This window comes from Nerophis lumbriciformis, linkage group LG22 (assembly GCF_033978685.3).
Source record: "Nerophis lumbriciformis linkage group LG22, RoL_Nlum_v2.1, whole genome shotgun sequence".
Classification (NCBI taxonomy): Eukaryota; Metazoa; Chordata; class Actinopteri; order Syngnathiformes; family Syngnathidae; genus Nerophis; species Nerophis lumbriciformis.
The window spans coordinates 32,482,548-32,505,650 of record NC_084569.2 but is presented as its reverse complement, the minus strand read 5'-3'; the positions used below and the strand labels follow the sequence as shown (position 1 = coordinate 32,505,650).

The 23,103-nt window shown below is 40.7% G+C and overlaps 1 protein-coding gene across 3 annotated transcripts in view; it reads left to right on the top strand.

Moving 5' to 3' along the window:
• The first annotated feature begins 559 nt into the window (after positions 1 to 559).
• The window catches only part of brsk1b (BR serine/threonine kinase 1b), a 79,742-nt gene continuing 57,198 nt past the window's right edge, over positions 560 to 23,103 (top strand). For 2 of the 3 annotated variants that reach the window (XM_061973723.2, XM_061973722.2), the window contains exons 1-2: positions 560 to 1,384; positions 8,260 to 8,354. In XM_061973723.2, coding sequence (XP_061829707.1) covers positions 1,291 to 1,384; positions 8,260 to 8,354 — 189 coding nt within the window. In that variant the 5' untranslated portion in view covers positions 560 to 1,290. The remainder of the gene's footprint in view (positions 1,385 to 8,259; positions 8,355 to 23,103) is intronic. The other variant, XM_061973724.2, reaches the window with a different exon arrangement.

Here is a 23,103-nt window from a genome sequence, read left to right as displayed (position 1 = left end):
TATATATATATTTTTTGTTCAATTCATGCTTTTAGTTGTGACTCTTTATATTTATGCTTCTTTTTTTTTTCTGCAGCCACTTGCATAGAATGAACTTTGCAGTACAAAGAAAAAAGAAAAAAGGAGAGAGAGAAAAGAGAGAGAGAGCAGGAGAGCGACAGGAAGGGAGGGGAAGGAGGGGGTGGGGGGTAAAGCGGAACCCGGATGCTGATGTTGAGCGTATGGGATGAATAGAAGGAGCCAGAAGGAACCATAAAGAGGAACATTACGAGTTCTGGATCAAAAAAGGCCATTTTTAGAACGCGAAACCACTTTTAAGTCCGCTTATTTGACATTTTTAGAGGCGTTTTTTGGGCGGTAAGGGGCTTGTAGTCATATATGAGCACCGCCGGTCAGGAGGAGACACCGGACGACAGGATGGTGCTGCTGCCGCTTCTTGCGTCCAGGACCCGGGTCGACTGCCTCCCCTAATCCGATATTCGTCCACAGAAACCCACGGTGGGTTCGCTTAGTTGTAGCCGGCCTGTCTTGGACGTTTCCTGTCGAGGAGGAGGAGGAGGAGGAGGAGGGTGGTGGTGGTGGTGGTGGTGGTGTGAGCAAAGTGTGTACCGGATATTGGAAAAGCCATTCTGGATGCTGATGCTTTTCCGATTGTAGATTGTATTTTTTTTTTTAATTGTATTTTATCTGGACGAACCGGGCACATGAAGACAGAAGATGAGATGTTTTTTTGACATTTGAAAAAAAAAAAAAAAAAAACAGAAAAAAGGAGGGTGTGGGTGTTGAGGTGTGGGGTCCCTGATATCGACCATGGATCGGCGCATTCTGACTTGGGATATCTGAGACTCTGCACTTGCGAGAAATCGATCCCGTTCGTCTTCCTGCAGCACTTTACGTCAAATGCGTGCACGAAAATAGTAAAACTGAAGCAGCCGGCGTGTTACCGCTAAAAAAAAAAAAAAAAAAAAAAAAAAAAAAAAGTGGGGGTGGCCTTCATAATCACGTCATCTTCCTCTGATCTCCACGTTTTGCACGTAAAATCTCACTACAAGCCCACATTGGCTACATCGGACTTTATTCCAGTTTTTTTTTTTTTTTTTTTTTTTTTTTTGGGGAGGTGGATGGGTGGTTCTCTCTGCAGGACAAACAAGTGCATATGGGAGGAGCCTGCAGGGCCCGGCGTTAACTCAGCACCAACCTTCCGACCTGGGATGAGCCCTACTGCATTGCGAGCCGAACCGGGCCCACGTCTGTCTTGATTCATCCGTTCCCAATCAGCATTCCGCTGCAATGTCGGGGAAGCTGAGCAGCAAGGAGATGGGCCAGTCCAACCAGTATGTGGGGCCTTACCGGCTGGAGAAGACCCTTGGGAAGGGACAGACCGGTAAGGAGCTACTTTTTCATCTCCTGTATAGTCTGCACTGTCAGCTCGAATACAATATCATGATCATATTGGGGGGGTTATACTGCACTGCATCGGAATTGGGAGTTTCTAGTACTGCACAGGTGTCTAACTCAAGGCCCGGGGGCCAGATCTGACCCGCCACGTCATTTAAAGTGGACTGTCGCCTAATTAATGTGGCACGCCATGTCGTTCAATGTGGTCTGCCACATCACTTAATGTGGTCCTTCACGTTATTTAATGTGGCTCACCAGGTCATTAACGTGGTTTGCCACATCATTTAACGTGGTCCTTAATCACGTCATTTCATGTGGTCCTTTACATCATTTCATGTGGTCCTTCATGTCATTTCATGTGGTCCTTCACGTCATTTCATGTGGTCCGTCACGTCATTTAAAGTGGACCGCCACGTCATTTAAAGTGGACTGTCGCCTAATTAATGTGGCACGCCATGTCTTTCAATGTGGTCTGCCACATCACTTAATGTGGTCCTTCACGTTATTTAACGGGGCCCACCAGGTCATTAGTGTGGTTTGCCACATCATTTAATGTGGTCCTTCACGTCATTTCATGTGGTCCTTCACGTTATTTTATGTGGTCCGTCACAACCATTTAAAGTGGACCGCCACGTCATTTAAAGTGGACTGTCGCCTAATAAATGTGGCACGCCGTGTCGTTCAATGTGGTCCTTCACGTTATTTCATGTGGTCCTTCACGTCATTTCATGTGGTCCTTTACATCATTTAATGTGGTCCTTTACATCATTTAATGTGGTCCTTTACATCATTTAATGTGGTCCTTCACGTCATTTCATGTGGTCCTTCACGTCATTTCATGTGGTCCTTCACGTCATTTCATGTGGTCCTTCACGTCATTTCATGTGGTCCTTCACGTTATTTCATGTGGTCCTTCACGTCATTGATGTGGTCCTTCACGACCATTTAAAGTGGACCGCCACGTCATTTAAAGTGGACCGCCACGTCATTTAAAGTGGACTGTCGCCTAATTAATGTGGCACGCCATGTCTTTCAATGTGGTCTGCCACATCACTTAATGTGGTCCTTCACGTTATTTAACGGGGCCCACCAGGTCATTAGTGTGGTTTGCCACATCATTTAATGTGGTCCTTCACGTCATTTCATGTGGTCCTTTACGTCATTTCATGTGGTCCTTCACATCATTTCATGTGATCCTTCACATTATTTAAATTGGCCCGCCATATAATTCAATGTGGTCTGTCACGTCATTTGATGTGGTCCTTCACGTTAATTAAGGTGGTCTTTCATGTTATTTCATGTGGTCCGTCACGACCATTTAAAGTGGACCGCCACGTCATTTAAAGTGGACTGTCGCCTAATTAATGTGGCACGCCATGTCTTTCAATGTGGTCTGCCACATCACTTTCATGTGGTCCTTCACGTTATTTATGTGGCCCACCAGGTCATTAACGTGGTTTGCCACATCATTTCATGTGGTCCTTCACGTCATTTCATGTTGTCCTTTACATCATTTTATGTGGTCCTTTACATAATTTCATGTGGTCCTTCACGTTATTTCATGTGGTTCTTCATGTCATTTCATGTGGTCCTTCACGACCATTTATTTTGGACCGCCACATCATTTAAAGTGGACCGTCACGTCATTTAAAGTGGACCGCCACGTCATTTAAAGTGGACCGCCACGTCATTTAAAGTGGACTGTCGCCTAATTAATGTGGCACGCCATGTCTTTCAATGTGGTCTGCCACATCACTTAATGTGGTCCTTCACAATATTTTTCGTGGCCCACCAGGTCATTAACGTGGTTTGCCACATCATTTAATGTGGTCCTTCACATCATTTAATGTGGTCCTTTACGTCATTTCATTTTGTCCTTTACATCATTTCATGTGGTCCTTCACGTCATTTCATGTGGTCTTTCACGTTATTTCATGTGGTCCGTCACGACCATTTAAAGTGGACCGCCACGTCATTTAAAGTGGACTGTCGCCTAATTAATGTGGCACGCCATGTCGTTCAATGTGTTGTGCCACATCACTTTTAATGTGGTTTTTCACGTTATTTAACGTGGTCCACCAGGTCATTAACGTGGTTTGCCACATCATTTAATGCGGTCCTTCACGTCATTTCATGTGGTCTTTTACGTCATTTCATGTAGTCCTTCACGTCATTTCATGTGGTCTTTCACGTGGTCTTTCACGCCATTTCATGTGGTCCTTCACGTCATTTCATGTGGTCCTTCACGTCATTTCATGTGGTCCTTCACGTTATTTCATGTGGTCCTTCACGTTATTTCATGTGGTCCGTCACGACCATTTAAAGTGGACCGCCACGTCATTTAAAGTGGACCGCCACGTCATTTAAAGTGGACTGTCGCCTAATTAATGTGGCACGCCATGTCGTTCAATGTGGTCTGCCACATCACTTTTAATGTGGTCCTTCACGTTATTTAATGTGGTCCACCAGGTCATTAACGTGGTTTGCCACATCATTTAATGCGGTCCTTCACGTCATTTCATGTGGTCCTTCACGTCATTTCATGTGGTCCGTCACGACCATTTAAAGTGGACCGCCACGTCATTTAAAGGGGACCGTCACGTCATTGATGTGGTCCGTCACCTCATTAAACTGGCACGCCATGTCATTCAACGTGGTGTGGCACATCATTTAATGTGATCCTTCACATTATTTAAAGTGGCCCGCCATATCATTAACGTGGTTTGCAACGTCATTTCATGTGGTCCTTTACATCATTTCATGTGGTCCTTTACATCATTTCATGTGGTCCTTCACGTCATTTCATGTGGTCCTTCACGTCATTTCATGTGGATCGCCACATAATTTAAAGTGGACCGCCACGTCATTGATGTCGTCCGTCATCTCATTAAGCTGGCACGCCATGTCATTCAACGTGGTGTGGCACATCATTTAATGTGTTCCTTCACATTATTTAAGGTGACCCGCCATATCATTAATGTGGTTTGCAACGTCATTTCATGTGGTCCTTCACGTCATTTCATGTGGTCCTTCACAACCATTTAAAGGGGCCCGTCATGTCCTTTAAAGTGGACCGCCACGTCGTTGATGTGGTCGGTCACCTCAATAAGCTGGCAATAAGCCAAATCAAATCCCATCTGAATTCTAAACAAAATAAACACATTTATTCTGTGTAATTTTGCAATGCAACTCTGAGTGACAGTGACAACAAGCGGCCCTAACGGTGTTCAATTGAACAGCGTTCAAATATTGTAACGTCTATCGAGATGCTTCGAGGACAGGAATTATATCGATCACTTTATTGAGCAAAACTGTTTATATTCGGCCATAACCACACCAAAAACATGAGTAAAAAACTTCTATCTGGAAAAACTAGTCACTTTCTGCCGTACAACCCAGGCCAAAACCAACTTGTCATCTGTCACCAACACGCATAGCACTAAGCCACTGGTGCGTTTATGGCCACACAAAAAGTCCGACAACTCAAACATCACACAAAGTTACACTATGACTCCTCAGTCATACGTGTGCTTATTCTACTGTCATTTATTATTAATGTTAATTTATTGATATTAATCATGGAATGCTGTTACTAGAGAAAGTTACAGGAATGCACACTTCATCCTATGCTTACATTTCATTGTGCAACATGAGGATGTTTAAGGGCAACTAAATGTGATCTCTGAAAGGGGTACAAATGATTTCCAAAGCAGGACCCCCACCCAGACATATTGTACAATACTAATCCATAGCTTATGAAAACAAGATTTATTTTATTTATTTATTTTTTTATTGACATCCAGCATCAGACATTCCTATCCATTACACCATATTCACATCAATCATATATCTATTGTCTGCCCTAAATGTCAAAATATTTTTGTTTATATCCCCCCCCAAAAAAGAATTTTCATTACAAGTGGGCCAAATCACTAATATTACAAAATAATCTCATGAAAATGGCTCCTCTCATTTGAGTGTTATAATAAAAGATGTTGCTCACATGTGCTCCACTGAATGCTCAGGGACTTTTTGTGTTTGCTCACACACATGAACAATTAGAGGGAACATTGCTAATAAGTAGCATGTCATATATTAGCTTTGGGCTAGCGCAATTTTTGATAAGTGGAGCCTTACTTTACTTACTTGGAACGTTTTCTGCGCGTTGTCATTCCACATGTTTTTTTAATTTTATTTATATACAGACATTTTATATTAGAATATTGTTCCTTTTGTTAATATTAGAGTCCGTTCTGCAAAAAGGGAATCCCTAGAAGCGTAGGGCTTATGGATAGGGACCCACAGTTAAAATGTACATCATCTTATAATATACAACATACAATACAATACAATTAATTTCAAATTATACAATTCGTTTCAAAATGACTCACCGATATCATGTGGAGCTCTGTTATTGATATCGAAGATAGATAGAAAGATACATAGATAGTACTTTATTGATTCCTTCAGGAGAGTTCCCTCAGGAAAATGCAGAAGATGAAGTGCATCCTTCAATTAAGAGTTCACCTCCACTTTGCGTTGCTAGTAGAAGTCTTGTTAGCAATAGGTGGCGCCAAAGTCCATTGAAGTGCATTAAAAAGTTCTGCCAACTTGACTTTCGCAGGAAAGATAGTGCCAAGATTAGCTGTGTTGTTGTTAGCAGTTTGCCACAGCATAATAATAGAAAATAAGACAAATACTGCACTGTAATAGATATACTACATAAATAAGACCTAGTATGTAGAATATGCTTAAAAAATAATAAATACGCAATGTAGTGAAGCGGCTGTATTTGAAGCGCAATACGGCGAGAGATGATTGTCAATAACTCAAAGTTATGGGCGGATTTTCATTAAATATTCAGGAAATGGCCCAAATGAGATAAGGAACGACTAATTACATTTTGAGGTTGAGTCGGATCATTTCTACCACGTTATATTTAGAGATGTCTGATAAGATCGGACTGCCGATATTATCGGCCGATAAATGCTTTAAAATGTAATATCGGAAATTATCGGTATCGGTTTCAACATTATCGGTATCAAAAAGTAAAATTTTTGACTTTTTAAAACACTGCTGTGTACATGGACGTAGGGAGATGTACAGAGTGCTAATAAACCTTAAAGGCACTGCCTTTGCGTGCAGGCCCAGTCACGTAATATCTACGACTTTTCACACACAAGTGAATGCAACATACTTGGTCAATAGCCAAACAGGTCACACTGAGGGTGGCCATATAAACAACACTGATATGCGCCACACTGTGAACCCACACCAAACAAGAATGACAAACACATTTCGGGAGAACATCCGCACCGTAACACAACATAAACACAACAGAACAAACACCCAGAACCCCTTGGAGCACTAACTCTTCCGGGACGCTACAATATACACCCCCGCTACCCGCTAAATACCCCTTGTTAAAAAACCTTGTTACATTGTTTAATGCATCCAGCGGGGCATCACAACAAAATTAGACATAATAATGTGTTAATACCACGACTGTATATATCGGTATCGGTTGATATCGGTATCTGTAATTAAGAGTTGGACAATATCGGAATATCAGATATCGGCAAAAAAGCCATTATCGGACATCTCTAGTTATATTCCATTTACATCACAAGCTTCAACTTCTGTGCGTGTAAGCTTGCGGCCTCGCCTCCGCCCACAGAGATAAAGACAGAGGATGACTAACAAGAGGCTTCACTCTGTATTAGAGATGTCCGATAATGGCTTTTTTGCCGATATCCGATATTCCGATATTGTCCAACTCTTAATTACCGATTCCGATATCAATCGATACCGATATATACAGTCGTGAAATTAACACATTATTATGCCTAATTTTCTTGTGATGCCCCGCTGGATGCATTAAACAATGTAACAAGGTTTTCCAAAATAAATCAACTCAAGTTATGAAAAAAAATGCCAACATGGCACTGCCATATTTATTATTGAAGTCACAAAGTGCATTCTTTTTTTTAACATGCCTCAAAACAGCAGCTTGGAATTTGGGACATGCTCTCCCTGAGAGAGCATGAGGAGGTTGAGGTGGGAGGTGAGGGGGTTGCCGGGGGGGGGGGTATATTGTAGCATCCCGGAAGAGTTAGTGCTGCAAGGGGTTCTGGGTATTTGTTCTGTTGTGTTTATGTTGTGTTACGCTGTAGATGTTCTCCCGAAATGTGTTTGTCATTCTTGTTTGGTGTGGGTTCACAGTGTGGCGCATATTTGTAACAGTGTTAAAGTTGTTTATATGGCCACCCTCAGTGTGACCTGTATGGCTGTTGACAAATTATGCCTTGCATTCACTTGTGTGTGTGAAAAGCCGTAGATATTATGTGACTGGGCCGGCACGCGAAGGCAGTGCCTATAAGGTTTATTGGCGTTCTGTACTTCTCCCTACGTCCGTGTACACAGCGGCGTTTTGAAAAGGCATACATTTTACTTTTTGAAACCGATACCGATAATTTTGAAACCGATGCCGATAATTTCCGATATTACATTTTAAAGCATTTATCGGACATCTCCACTCTGTATACATAGCTCAAAAAGTTATTGGCAGATCTTAATGAAACTTTCAGGAAATGTCAGAACATGGATAAGGAACAAGTGATTACATTTTGGGGGCGATTCGAATCACCGTCTGTATTCAGGACTTGTTTTACTGTTGGGAGGTAGGACCTGGCAGAGGTCTGCTTTTCTAGTTAACCATGTCTTGTCTGTGTTTGTTGCTAAACTTTATCCTCACAATTTGTAATTTATAGTGTATTATTCCTGTGAATACTGCATTTTACTCCCTCTTCAGTCTTCTGTTTATTTCTTGGATAACCAGAACATCCTCTACTTGTCTTTCAGGACTGGTAAAGTTGGGTGTCCACTGTATAACAGGGCAGAAAGTGGCCATAAAGATTGTCAACAGAGAAAAACTGTCCGAATCAGTTCTCATGAAGGTAAGCCACATTTCTCTGGAATTTTTGAGTACTCACTACTAAAACCTGACCAATCATAACCAGAATATTTGATATAAGTCAGTGTGTGTATTAAATGGATTTAGTAGGATCATTTTGTTAAGCCAGTGTTTCTCATATAGTCATTTAAAGGCCTACTGAAACCCACTACTACCGACCACGCAGTCTGGTAGTTTATATATCAATGATGAAATCTTAACATTGCAACACATGCCAATATGGCCGGGTTAGCTTTCTAAAGTGCAATTTTAAATTTTGCGCGAAATATCTTGCTGAAAACGTCTCGGTATGATGACGCCTGTGCGTGATGTCACGGATTGTAGAGGACATTTTGGGACAGCATGGTGGCCAGCTATTAAGTCGTCTGTTTTCATCGCAAAATTCCACAGTATTCTGGACATCTGTGTTGGTGAATCTTTTGCAATTTGTTCAATGAACAATGGAGACAGCAAAGAAGAAAGCTGTAGGTGGGAAGCGGTGTATTGCGGCAGGTGTTGTGCTGGATAACGCACTCCCGCCGTTGAATGCACCCCCTGACTGTTGTGCCGGATAACATCATTGTTTACATTCCCGGAAGATGACCGTCCAGCTTTACCATTGGCCTGTGGAGAACTGGGACAACAGATACTCTTACCAGTGCTTTGAGTTGGATGCGTAGACGCGGTACCGTGAGTACGCATGCAGCTGCGGCTTGCAAACATTTGATCGCTTGCCCGTACGTGCGTGCCGCTATGTGCATGTCACGTACGTAACTTTGGGGACTTTGGGGAAATATATGTGCTGTATGAACTTTGGGGAGGTGAACGGTACTTTGGGCTGTGGGATTGAGGGTGTTGTGCAGGTGTTTGAGTTGTATTGGCGGGTTATATGGACGGGAGGGGGGAGGTGTTTGTTATGCGGGATTAATTTGTGGCATATTAAATATAAGCCTGGTTGTGTTGTGGCTAATAGAGTATATATATGTCTTGTGTTTATTTACTGTTTTAGTCATTCCCAGCTGAATATCAGGTCCCACCCGCCTCTCACAGCATCTTCCCTATCTGAATCGCTCCCACTGTCCTCTAGTCCTTCACTCTCACTTTCCTCATCCACGAATCTTTCATCCTCGCTCAAATTAATGGGGAAATCGTCGCTTTCTCGGTCCGAATCGCTCTCGCTGCTGGTGGCCATGATTGTAAACAATGTGCAGATGTGAGGAGCTCCACAACCTGTGACGTCACGCTACTCGTCTGCTACTTCCGGTACAGGCAAGGCTTTTTTATCAGCAACCAAAAGTTGCGAACTTTATTGTCGATGTTCTCTACTAAATCCTTTCAGCAAAAATATGGCAATATCGCGAAATTATCAAGTATGACACATAGAATGGACCTGCTATCCCCGTTTAAATAAGAAAATCGCATTTCAGTAGGCCTTTAAACTTTAAGGATTTGGCAGATTTGAAAGATTTTTTTCTTTTTCTAGATTTGTCATTTTCGCTTTTACTCACCAACAAATGGGGAAAATCAGACACACCCAGTAGGCACATATCACAATTGACTTTGACTTTACATTTTAACGCATCTGTTAAAGTCACTGTAGTGATATATCAGACGTATGGTGTTTACATTCTCTTTCAAATCGTCGCACACCTACATTCAAACATCATGAATGTTTTTGAATCTTATAAAACGCACGGCCGCTAAAATTAATAAGACTAGCGCACTTTAGTCGATAAATTCATGTTGTTGTTCGCTGTTGATTTAAGAGATAATGTCGCTCATTTCTTATGACACAAACCAAAAAGCTCAGTTTTACTCGCCCACGCACGAACACCGGGCCTAAACTACTGAAGGTGTACTAAAACATGTGCAAACTTAATAGTACACACAACGCTGAACCCCGTGTGTCTCTTAAATTGTCAAAGTAACGGCCACAATCTATTTAGCGTGTCTGTCTTCATATACAGTACAGGCCAAAAGTTTGGACACACCTTCTCATTCAATGCATTTATTTTATTTTCATGACTATTTACATTGTAGATTGTCACTGAAGGCATCATAACTATGAATGAACACGTGGAGTTATGTACTTAACAAAAAATGTAAAATAACTGAAAACATGTTTTATATTCTAGTTTCTTCAAAATAGCCACTCTTGGCATTCTCTCAATGAGCTTCAAGAGGTAGTCACCTGAAAGGGTTTTCACTTCACAGGTGTCATAGTTTTGATGCCTTCAGTGACAATCTACAATGTCATGAAAATAAAGAAAACGCATTGAAATGAGATGGTGCGTCCACACGTTTGGCCTGTACTGTATATGCGGATTATTAGAATGCCCACAACTGGTAGATGCAAAAATAATTTAGCTGTTTTTGCGACGTGGAAACTAGCACATTTACGCACAAATGCAATGACAGATGACGGAGAGCTAGTCGTCAGTGTGTGTCAACATATTTGGACTGTCAGAAATACAAATATTTGACACATTATCCATTCATCAATTTCCATGTTATAGCTGCTAAATGGGTACTGCACTTTTTTGGAATTTTACCCATCGTTCACAATCATTATTACAGATAAGAAGACAAAAGGTTGTTGTTTTTTTTTTGCTTTCTAACATGTAAACAATCGGCTCGTTCTCGGTGGCTAGCAATTCAGCTAATGGGAGCAATCAATTCTACCTCTAAATCACTTTTAAAATGCATTGAAAAAACGTCAACAATACTTCATTTACGTTCCGTAACCTGTATAATAACCAAGCTGTAGTGACATTGTTATTGTAAAAGCAAACACTTTTTCTAGCGTACTTCGGTCTTAGCTATAAAAGCTAGCTATGGCAAGAGATAAGCTAGCTTCTACAACAACACGAAACACGTTGGAGTTTGTAATGCACAACACTGTGATTAGACACCAATCTGTACTGACTGAAAAACATGAACAATCATATTACAATATCTGTAAAGTATTATTTCATGTTTTGTTTGCACACAGCTAGCCAGACAGCGTATGTACTGTAGTTGTACTAACACACACAACGTGCTGCGTGTATCATGATCAATATTAAAGTGACTCACGCGATGGACAGTTGTCTGTCTGGTCCAGATGGCCAGGGACGTTTCCTGTTGATTTTGGGTAAGCACTCCATTTATGTTGAAATAACTTGGCTCCAAGTACCACATTTATGGCGTCAAAATCGCTTTCACCTCACTCTCCCGGCTTCTGTTTGCTCCAACGTCTCACTCTTCCTTTGTGCTCGCTTCTATAAGCAGTAGAGATGCGCGGTTTGCGGACACAACCGCGGAGTCCGCGGATTATCCGCGGATCGGGCGGATGAAATTAAAAAAAATAAGATTTTATCCGCTCGCGGGTCGGGTGGGCGGATTAATTAGATTTTTTTTTTTTTTTTTTTTGTTTTTGTTTTTTTTTGCGGGTGGCCGTTAAACCAATTCGGAAATATATATACATAGTTAAATGTTGTTACCCACATACGAAAAACGAGCAGGCACCTGCTGCATATGCCACAACAGAAGAAAAAAAAAAGAAAAGAGATGGACACTTTTACGGAGCGGAGAAGGGACGCCTCGCCGGGGTCCGGGACCGAGGCCCCTTCCCCCGAGAGGGCCCCACCGGGAGCCGTAGCTGAGGCGATCCGCGAGAAGGGCCCGACGCACGTCCAGGGTCACTACCGCGCCCACCGCACCGACACCCCGCCTCGTCCGCTTTCGCCGCGGCCGGCGTCACGTGCAGCAGGTAAGCAGCTACCTGCCCGCCACCCCCGTGGCCGGGGGCTCGTAACATGGGTCACTCCGCGCGCTCCGCCCGCGCAGCTTACCTGCTTGCCACCCCTGTTGCCGGGGGCACGTAACAGGGGTCACTCCGCGCGCAGTGCGCTCACGAAAGGGGTGGGGCTCACCCTGGTTGATATAGAGAGCAGGACGGTGGCCATGGAATTTCATTTAAGGTTTGTGATAAACCATCAAACTCATTCGTTAAAAGGACTCTATAGTAATATAAAGCAAATTTTTCTGGACATTATCATGCAAGAAAAGTTTATTTTTGGGATCGCGATCACCGCGTAATGATTTTTAAAGGTTGCATTACATTATTAACTGTCCCATGTGATCAGCCAGTGCGATTGGAAGTCCATGCTCAATTATTGCCTCCGTAAATAAAACTTCGGCATTTATCACATCCAAAGAATCTGTTTGGGCGACGAAAAACGTTGAAAGTTTTCCACTTGTATCGCTAGCAACGGCATTAGACTTGTGTTTTTTTGTCCCAACGTGGTCTTTTACATCGCTAATTCCTCCGTGTCCGATCGAAAAATCTTGTCTGCACAAGGTGCAATTCGCGTAGTTTTCACCCTTTTTTTTTTTTTAATTAATATTAGATATATAACAACGGGCGGATGGCGGGCGGGTGCAGTTCTGATCAAACGTTACATCGGGTGGATGGCGGATGGTTGACGACTTTCTGACGCGGTTGCGGATGAAATAAATTGCCTATCCGCGCATCTCTAATAAGCAGCAGTATATTCAGCTTCAAAAGTATAAGGTTGTGAATCCTCATTTGTCCAATTAAGAAAAGACGTACCCCAATCTAAAGTTATATAAACACATTGCTGTCTGAGCAACTAAGGCAGTGGTTCTTAACCTTGTTGGAGGTAGCGAACCCCACCAGTTTCATATGCGCATTCACCAAACCCTTCTTTAGTGAAAAATAAAATGTTTTTTTTTCAAATTCAAGACAAAGTTATATGTTTTTGGTAACACTTTAGTATGGGGAACATATTATAAGTAACAAAGACTTAATTCAGAGTTTTTTGGACACTAGGGGAACATATTCTAAGTAACAAAGACTTAATTTAGAGTTACTTGGTTTGGGCCAGGGTTAGAGGGTTAGGGTTATAATAAGGCCATGCCGAATAAGGCATTAATAAGTACTTAATAATGACTAGTTAAGAGCCAATATGTTACTAATTTGCATGTTAATAAGCAACTAATTAATGGTGAATATGTTCCCCATACTAAAGTGTTACCATGTTTTATTAGTGGTGCACAAAATGAACCGTGCATGAACATCACCTTGTTCAAACAACAAAACCAACACAGTGCATAAACTCACAACAAATTACACAACTGTAAATCAGTGTGACTTCTGCTGTTGCCGTATCCGTAATACGCCGATAGGGAGAAGTTTTTATATACACGATGAGTCGGGTGTGTCTTGACCTCCATCGAACCCCTGAGCCCGACTCACCGAACCCCTAGGGTTCGATCGAACCCAGGTTAAGAACCACTCAACTAAGGTATTAAATTGTGTACATTTGACTTACAGGCATTGAGTGATAGATTATAAAGATTGATACACGGACATCGTACGTGCCTACAACACCAACAGAACCCCCGTGGCATAACATAAACCGGATGTGCAACCCTCGTTTGGAAAACTTCTAAAACCTTTACAAATTAAAACAAAAGAAGATAAACACATTACAACACTCAAATAACAATAATATGAAGCCAGAAAAACATTTAATTATTTTATTTCCTAAATAAAACTTGCTTAAAATATTTGAGTTTGTGTACTAGTACTTGTTTAGTACATTCAACAATAACATGATAATTATGATGATTTCTGGCACAATAACTATAATATGAAGTGTTCATATCATTAAATCTCTAGTGCACTGCAAAAAGTCAGTGTTCATAAACAAGATTTAAAAAAATTAGGGGTATTTTTACTTGAACTAAGCAAAATTATCTGCCAATAGAACAAGAAAATTTGGCTTGTCAAGACTTTCCAAAACAAGTAAAATTAGCTAATTTCAATTAACCCAAAAATACCTTAAAATAAGTATATTCTCACTAATAACAAGTGCACTTTTCTTGGTAGAAAAAAAAATTGAGACCTTTTTTCTCTAACAGTTGAAAAATATTCTTAAATTAAGTAAATGCTAGTGCCATTATCTTGACACAATGATATGCGCTCGGCATCATGATTTTTGTTTCATGCTTGAAGTAAGAAATTATTACTTTAAAAAAGTAGTTTTATACTTGTGAGCTTTGCATCAGTTGATATTCTAGTTTCAAGCATGTTTTACTCAAAATAGGTCATAAATTCTCAGCAACAAGCTGTAATATCTTACTGAGATAATTTAGGACCAAACCCCTTAAAACAAGTAAAACACTTTCACATAAAATCTGCTTAGTGAGAAGAGTTATCTTATCAGACAGAAAATAAGCAAATATCACCCTTATTTGAGATATTTAATCTTACTTAGATTTCAGTTTTTGCAGTGTGGTATGTGTACATCACTGAGCCCTCACTATTGTGTCTGTCTTGAGTGCACTGCATTTTACTGTAGTCGTCTTCATTGTCTGTTACCAAGTCTGCCGTGATTAGAACACACACTCGTGTTTGATTCCGGAAGTAGGAACACACATGTTGCCAGGAGTCAGACGTGCGCTGCTATGGAAACAGAAATCAATGCGCGGTAAATATTGAATATATTACATATTGTTATGAATGTGTCTGTTACTACATCATATATGGACTTGCACAGTGACGTGCAGTCACTAGAGGCAGGTGAGACGGGGCCTCACCTGCCATCATGGAAAGAAAAAAAATGTAAAAAGAAAAAAAATGTATTAAATTGTTATATGTATCCAATGATTATACTATAAAGTTATTTTCCATTTAACTTCACCAGTTTTAGATCATTTTTATTTAAAATCGCTGAATTTTCACATTTGCCATTCAAATACTGAGAAGAGACGGTGAACAGCAGCCAGTTGAGGCACGTCACTCAGTGCCTCAACATGGATTGCGGACTCGGCTAACTGCTGGCCTGCTGTGCAGTGAGACTGTATTGCTATATGAATTATATTATACATTTCCATAGTTTAGTTAGCTGAGGTATATAATGTACAGTGTATTTTGTCAACAACTGTATGTGTGTAACGTATTTCTTGTGCTGAGCGATCATAAAACGGCTGCAAAAGACGCACTGGCTGAGGCTCGCAGTAGTCCCGCCTCCTGCAACCCCGCCGTAGAACGCAACCCCTGACGGGAGTGTTATATCAACTAAAGCCGACACTTAAAACTTTCCACGTGCAAGATTGAATCTATTTAAAAAAGTTATTTCATAAGAAGCCAAAAAGTGCAAAAACAATAATGTTCGTGTTGGAGGAGTTGTGAATGACTGCAGGGCCACAACATTAGGTACACCTGCAGACTGCAGGTGTACCTAATTCACAACTCCTCCAACACGAACATTATTGTTTTTGCACTTTTTGGCTTCTTATTAAATAACTTTTGTAACATATTTTTATGGGCTTTCCTCTTTGTGATGTTAAGTTCCTGTTATGCGCTGTTATACAGTATATGCCTTGAGCTCTTATTTTGAAGGCGCTAAGAGCGGAAGTGATGACACGTTGAAGTGGAGCGGAGCTTTTTGAAAGAAGTTAAATAAAGTGGTCCTCGTGTAAACTGGAGCCTCCGTGTTTGTTATTTTGTAGTTTCATACAGTATAGGCGACATTTATAAACCCTCGGTTACCCTTTTTTAAATAGATTCAATCTTGCACGTGGAAAGTTTAAGTGAGGGCTTTAGTTGATATAACACTCCCGTCAGGGGTGCATTAATCCAGCACAACAGCGGCGCATGGACTTCATTTATAAGTAAAGGTAAGACCATAATAACGTTTTTTTTATTAAATGTGCTTTTTTGTGTGCTACAGTTTGTATGTGTAAAGTTAAAGTTAAGTTAAAGTACCAATGATTGTCACACACACACACTAGGTGTAATGAAATTTGTCCTCTGCATTTGACCCATCCCCTTGATCACCCCCTGGGAGATGAGGGGAGCAGTGGGCAGCAGCGGCGCCGCGCCTGGGAATCATTTTTGGTGATTTAACCCCCAATTCCAACCTTTGATGCTGAGTGCCAAGCAGGGAAGAATGCTGGTATGAGCTTTTAAACATAACCCGTTAACTGCTGCCAATCAAATGGTGAATAAGATACTCTTTAGGGTTCATATGTTTGTAAATCTGACTGTGATGAAGTCAGTGCCTCACCAGCCATCAACCTCACCGCACGTCACTGGACTTGCAGTGTGTATATAAAATATTGATGGAGGGTTTTGAAGTTAATTCAAAGGGCCTTGAAGGCTACAATGATGACTCCTATTAACCGCATCTTTCAAGCGTTTTTTTTTTAATCATATTTAAAATCGTTAAAAAAGATGTGTGTTCTTATCTCTCATAATGATCGTGAACGATAGTTTTACCAAAAAGAGTGCAGTTCCTCTATGACAGTGGTTCTTAACCTGGGTTCGATCGAACCCTAGGGGTTCGGTGAGTCAGCTTCAGGGGTTCGGCGGAGCCTCCGCCGCGGAGGTCAAGACACACCCGACTCATCATGTAAATAAAAACTTCCCCCTATCGGCGAATTATGGATACCCCCGGTCTTTGCGGGCAATCCTTTTCGAGGGTGCTGGACATAAAAACGAAGAAAAGGAACAAACCTTGCTGTGAAAATGACATGAGAGTGGCACTTGCCAAGGTGAAGCCACGCATATCTAAACTGGTCTCTCAAAGGCAACAGCAGAAGTCAGACTGATTTGCAGGTGTGTAATTTGTTCTGAGTTCATGCTCTGTCTTGGTTTTGTTCATGCACGGTTCATTTTCTGCACCAGTAAAAAAAACATATACATTTGTATTTTTTTAATTTTTTTATTTATTTTTTATTATTCTTCGGTCAATGGTCAACAAAATAAACAAACAGTTGTACATTCATAGATTGAAAATGAAAATGTTGCAGACCGAAAGGGTTTAGGCTGAATTTGAACACTTATTGCGCCTAACCCTGTACCAATGTCAAGTACAGGATGAACTTCCGAAAATTATGAAATGTCTTTTGTACAACATATTATAAATACACATTATACACAACATGAACACTGTTCAATTATATACACAGTAAAGGCATGTGAAATATCCTTGTACACGTGTTAAACCTTTGTACCAATTTATATACTATATACAAACAATTATACTTCCATTATTATTTATATCCCACATTTAGTATTTTAATTAACATTGATCATAGTATTAACTACTGTGTTGATTCAAGAGTGATATATATTTTCAAGACATTGGTCTTAAAGTGTTTTCTAAATGTGTGAATGGAACTGGAACATTTTAAGGGATCATCCAAGCTGTTCCACAGTTGAACCCCCCTGACAGAAACACATCTACTTTTTAAGCTCCTTCTTATCTTAGCTTTCTGGAAGACAGCTATACCTCTGAGGTCATAGGGATTCTCTCTGGGTTTGAACCTATCCTGTAGACACCGAGGCAGCATGTGGTTATGAGCTTTGTACGTCACAATAGCATTGTTGAGGTCAACAAGATTGTGCAGTTTTAATGTTTTTACTTTAATAAACAGAGCATTGGTATGGTCATGATAATCTGCATAATTTACAATTCTAATCGCTTTCTTTTGAAGTAAGAATATAGAGTTGATGTTTGTTTTGTAATTGTTACCCCAGATTTCAACACAATAATTAAGACAAGGGAGTACGAAAGAAATATATAACATTATAAGAGCCTTTTGATTTACGGAGTTTTTGATTTTATGTAATATAGCAATATTTTTTGCCATCTTTGTCTTAAGAATATTTATGTACAGTTTCCAATTTAATTTATCATCTATATAGATTCCCAAAAATGTTGTTGAATACACCCTTTGTATCTCTATATCATCAATTCTTATATGACACTGTATGTTATTTTTCCCGTTTCCAAAAATTATATATTTTGTTTTATTTAGGTTGATTGACAGTTTATTGGCATCAAACCATTGCTTTAGTATGTGGAGTTCACTCTCTACAGCAGGGGTGCTCATTACGTCGATCGCGATCTACCGGTCGATCTCGGAGGGTGTGTCAGTCGATCACCAGCCAGGCATTAAAAAAATAGTCCTAAAAATGAGCGATCATAAATCTTCACTATGACGTCACTTTCGTCACTTGATTGACATTCACGGCACCCGAGGGTCTTCTGAGATGACGCTGGCTGCTGCCAGCTCATTAAAATTACCGACTGGAAGGCGAGAAACACTTTATTTCAACAGACTCTGGCGCCGTACCTGTCGTCAAAACTCCAAAGACCGACTACACAGTTGCACAATAAAAGCTCTGCTTCATCCTGCCTGCGCTACCAAAATAAGAGTCTCAGAAAGCTGGCGTGCACAAGCTAGCAAGCTACGGAGTTTGCCGACAATGTATTTCTTGTAAAGTGTATACAAAGGAGTACGGAAGCTGGACAAATAAGATGCCAAAAAACAACCACTTTCATGTGGTATTGGACAGAAAGGAGGACTTTTTTTCTCCTCCATTCGAAAATGCGGACGTTATCATCACCACTGTCTGATTCCAATCAATGCAAGTCATCAGAATCAGGTAATACACCAACTTATATTCCTGTCTTCATGAAAGAAAGGAATCTATATGTGTTAAACATGCTTGTATTATCTTTAACCACCTTTAAGTTGTTAACAATATTAACTATTTGTGTTAAACATGCTTGTATTATTTTTAACCACCTTTAACTTGTTAACAATATTAACTATATGTGTTAAACATGCTTGCATTATCTTTAAACACCTTTAACTTGTTAACAATATTAACTATATGTATTAAACATACTTGTATTATCATTAAACAACTTTAATGTATTAACAATATTAACTATATGTGTTAAACATGCTTGCATTATCATTAAACACCTTTAACTTGTTAACAAAAACATATATTTCATAAATAAGTAAATATAAATTATATATATGAATGAGGTAGATCCCCACGACTTGATCAATTGAAAAGTAGCTCGCCTGCAGAAAAAGTGTGAGCACCCCTGCTCTACAGTCTCTAAGAGTTGGCCATGGTCTTGCCCAGAACAGTACATACTTGTATCATCAGCAAAGAGAATACAATTGAGTTTTTTTTAAAGATTTTGCAGATATCATTAAAATACAATAAAAACAATTTTGGTCCCAGTACAGAAACTTGGGGCACTCCATGTGTTATAATCTTTTTATCTGAATCTACATTGTTCATATGCACATACTGTTCTCTACCACCAAAATAACTTTTCAACCAATCATGAGCAAGACCTCTAAAACCATACCTCTGCATTTTGTTTAAAAGTAATGTGTGATCGATGGTGTCAAAGGCCTTGCTCAGGTCAATAAAAACGCCAACAACAAACTCCCTCTTATTAATTACAGTGGTTACCTCCTCAACTAGTTCCATCACTGCCATGGAAGTGGACCTGTTAGTATTGGATTTGAAAGAAAAAAAAACATTTTATTTTTCACTAAAGAAGGGTTCGGTGAATGGGCGTATGAAACTGGTGGGGTTCGGTATCTCCAACAGGGTTAAGAACCACTGCTCTATGACTTAAGCGCTGATGTAGAGCGAGCAGACACCAGTTGTACTGTAGCCCAGAAAAGGTGGGGCAGAGTATAGTTGTCTGCTGCATGTTCCACATCATAGCTAAACATGGATTGGATGGATCATGATGCCATGGATGTGCAGGACAAGAGTGTTTCCAAGGTGACCAGTCCAGTAGTACATGCAGAATCCTCATTTAAATAGGGCTATTTGAGCACACAGGCTTAGTAGATCATTCGCAACATGCCCACAAATAATAGTACGTGCAATTTTATAGTTTGCACACGCTATTTAGCGGCTGTTATTTGGATTCTTAGTAGATCAGGCCCACTGAGTTTTGCTCCATGCCGCAACCCAACACCACAGATATATTGCAGTCCTGTGGGAAACACTGTAAGCATCTCAAGGTTTGGCACATGGACTGGACTTGGGATCTACCGGATATGTCAAAGGTCCCGGTGTGAGTTGTTTTATATTTCTGTGAGAAAACGTAAGTCTCAGTAATTGCAATTTGTGGTTTCGGCTGGAGTGTGCTACCTCTCACAAGTCCACGGCATGTCCGGTCCCCATTCTGTGGGTTTCTGTTGCCTTGGAAAGCTGCCCACTGCCTACTCTTTGTGTGTCTAATAGCTGCTATTTCGCTGCAAGGACAACTCGCTAGCACTAAGGTAACCTCAAGCACGATTAGCTTAAGTTACTTTTTGTGTGCATCCTTAAGTGGGTTCACCTTACAGTATGTATGAAAGCGCCAGTGATGCACAGAAGCCGGAAAATATGTGTTTCTCTATGCCGATTACATAGCTCCTTCAATATGTAAAGTCGCTTTATTCACCTTTTGTTAGTGAAGATAGACAGATACAGTACGGCCTTCACACTTCAGCATCGGTTCTTATGACAGTAAATCTTCCTAAGGGACTATACCAGGGGTCGGCAACCCGCGGCTCCGGAGCCGCATGCGGCTCTTTGATCACTCTGATGCGGCTCAGCAGCTTACTTGCTGAACCCCCCAATTTTCCCGTGAGACTTCCGGATTTAAGTGCCTCTCGCAGAAAACTCTCGGGATTAATATTCACCGTTTTTCACCCTTACGGCTATAATATGGGCGTGCCATGATGGTACAACATTTGTATCCCGGAAGAGTTAGGGCTGCATGGGATTCTGGGTATTTGTCCTGTTGTGTTTATGTTGTGTTACGGTGCAGATGTTCTCCCGAAATTTGTTTGTCGTTCTTGTTTGGTGTGGGTTCACAGTGTGGAGCATTATTAGTAAGAGTGTTAAAGTTTTTTTTTTTTTTTATACCGCCACCGTCAGTGTGACCTGTGTGGTTGTTGACCAAGTATGCCTTGCTGTCACCTACTGAGCAAGCGGAAGCCCCATACAACGTGTGGCTGATTAGGCACGCTGGCAGTAGTGGGTGCTATATGCTGTACTATCACGCTGAGCCATTCATTTAAAACCCGCGTGCCGCACCAACTTTCAAAATCCACATAAAGGTGTGGGCAGCGTGTCTGAGACCCCTGATTTATACATAGCACAAAGCAAAAAAAACAACTTTGTATGCAGTGATATTTCATTTGAAATTTCAAAAAAAATTTGCGGCTCCCATTGTTTTCTATAATTTGTGAAACTGGTCAAAATGGCTCTTTGACTGGTAAAGGTTGCCGACCCCTGGACTATACTATAGAAGTAAAACTTAAATATTCAGCGTAGTCATTTTATTGATGGGAGTCAACTAAGGATGTAACGGTACACAAAAATTTCGGTTCGGTACGTACCTCGGTTTAGAGGTCACGGTTCGGTTCATTTTCGGTACAGTAAGAAAACAACAAAAAATAAATGTTTTGGTTATTTATTTACCAAATTTGTAAACAATGGGTTTATCCTTTTAACATTGGGAACACTATAATAATTCTGCCCAAAAATAGAAATAGCTCTGTGTGTGAGCCACCACTAGGCTGATCAGTGCAACAGCAGGTAGTCATGAATGCTACGGATAATAATAACATAAAAAGGGTCCATTGCCAGGGTTAATGTGGTCAACATATATCAAATAAAAACTAAATAAGATAAGGCTCAGAACGGTTTCTTAACAAAACTCTTCTACATATAAAGTGCTTTTTTGATTGATTGATTGAGACTTTTATTAGTAGATTGCACAGTACAGTACATATTCCGTACAATTGACCATTAAATGGTAACACCCGAATAAGTTTTTCAACTTGTTTAAGTCGGGGTCCACGTTATTCAACATTAAACTGCCTCAAGTTGTTGCTCAGATTAAATAAAATGACAAAACTTTTCTTCTACATATAAAAAGTGCAACATTAAACAGTTTCAAGTAAACTCAGCCTCAGATTAACTTTTCTCCCCCCCCCCAGCCTTTAACCCTGGTGACTTTCACTCAATCTTCATGTTTTTTGACAGAAAAATCAGTTTATTGTCTGCAGAACGAAGAAGTGGGTCAAAATCTAGTTTTTAATGCAATATGGTCTTAAATCTGCTGCTATAAAAACATTTGTTATTGCTTTAGCCCTGCCTGACTCGCCGAGGAGAGGCTGCTTGAATGCGGTGTTTGCACGACGCTCGTCTTTTTCTTCGTTGAAGCGATGTTCACTGGGGGTGGTGACGCTTCATATGGGTTAGCATGTTTGACGTGTTGCCAGAAGCATACCCTACCGCTGCTGAACAATGACGGCAAACCGCTTTTGCTTTGTTGTCGTAGCACGGTCACTGCTAGCATGCCGTGTGTTGTGCCTCGGTGTGCATTGTTTACACAACGTGCGGTACGCTACTTAATATGTCCGTGTGGAAACTCGTTCGGTACACCTCCGAACCGAACCGAAACCCCCGTACCGAAACGGTTCAATACAAATACACGTACCGTTACACCCTTAGAGTCAACACATTGTCCAAATTGCTTGTGGTTACCAAGATAATTGTGTATTACCTGTAGTCAAGCATGGTAGTGTCTTGGGCTCTATGGGTCTTGTGCCGCATGAGTGCTACCAGCACTGGGAAGCTGTTGTTCATGTTGGGAAACATGTATTCCAACATGAGCTCTTCCTTTGGGATACTGGGTCGAGTGGTGTAGTTTTTTTTATGATCAACAAACAAGCGCCTTGTTGAGGAAGATGAAGGTGACGGAGTGGTCAAGTGTGTCTTTCCCAGACTGGAAGAGGATTCCAGTAGTAATCAGGGAAGCTTTTGTAAAACGGGTTAAAATGGTTACTGATGACTGTGGTACTGTAGATAGACACTTGCCTATGCTGCGTCTCAAATCGAATGCTTTTGTCAG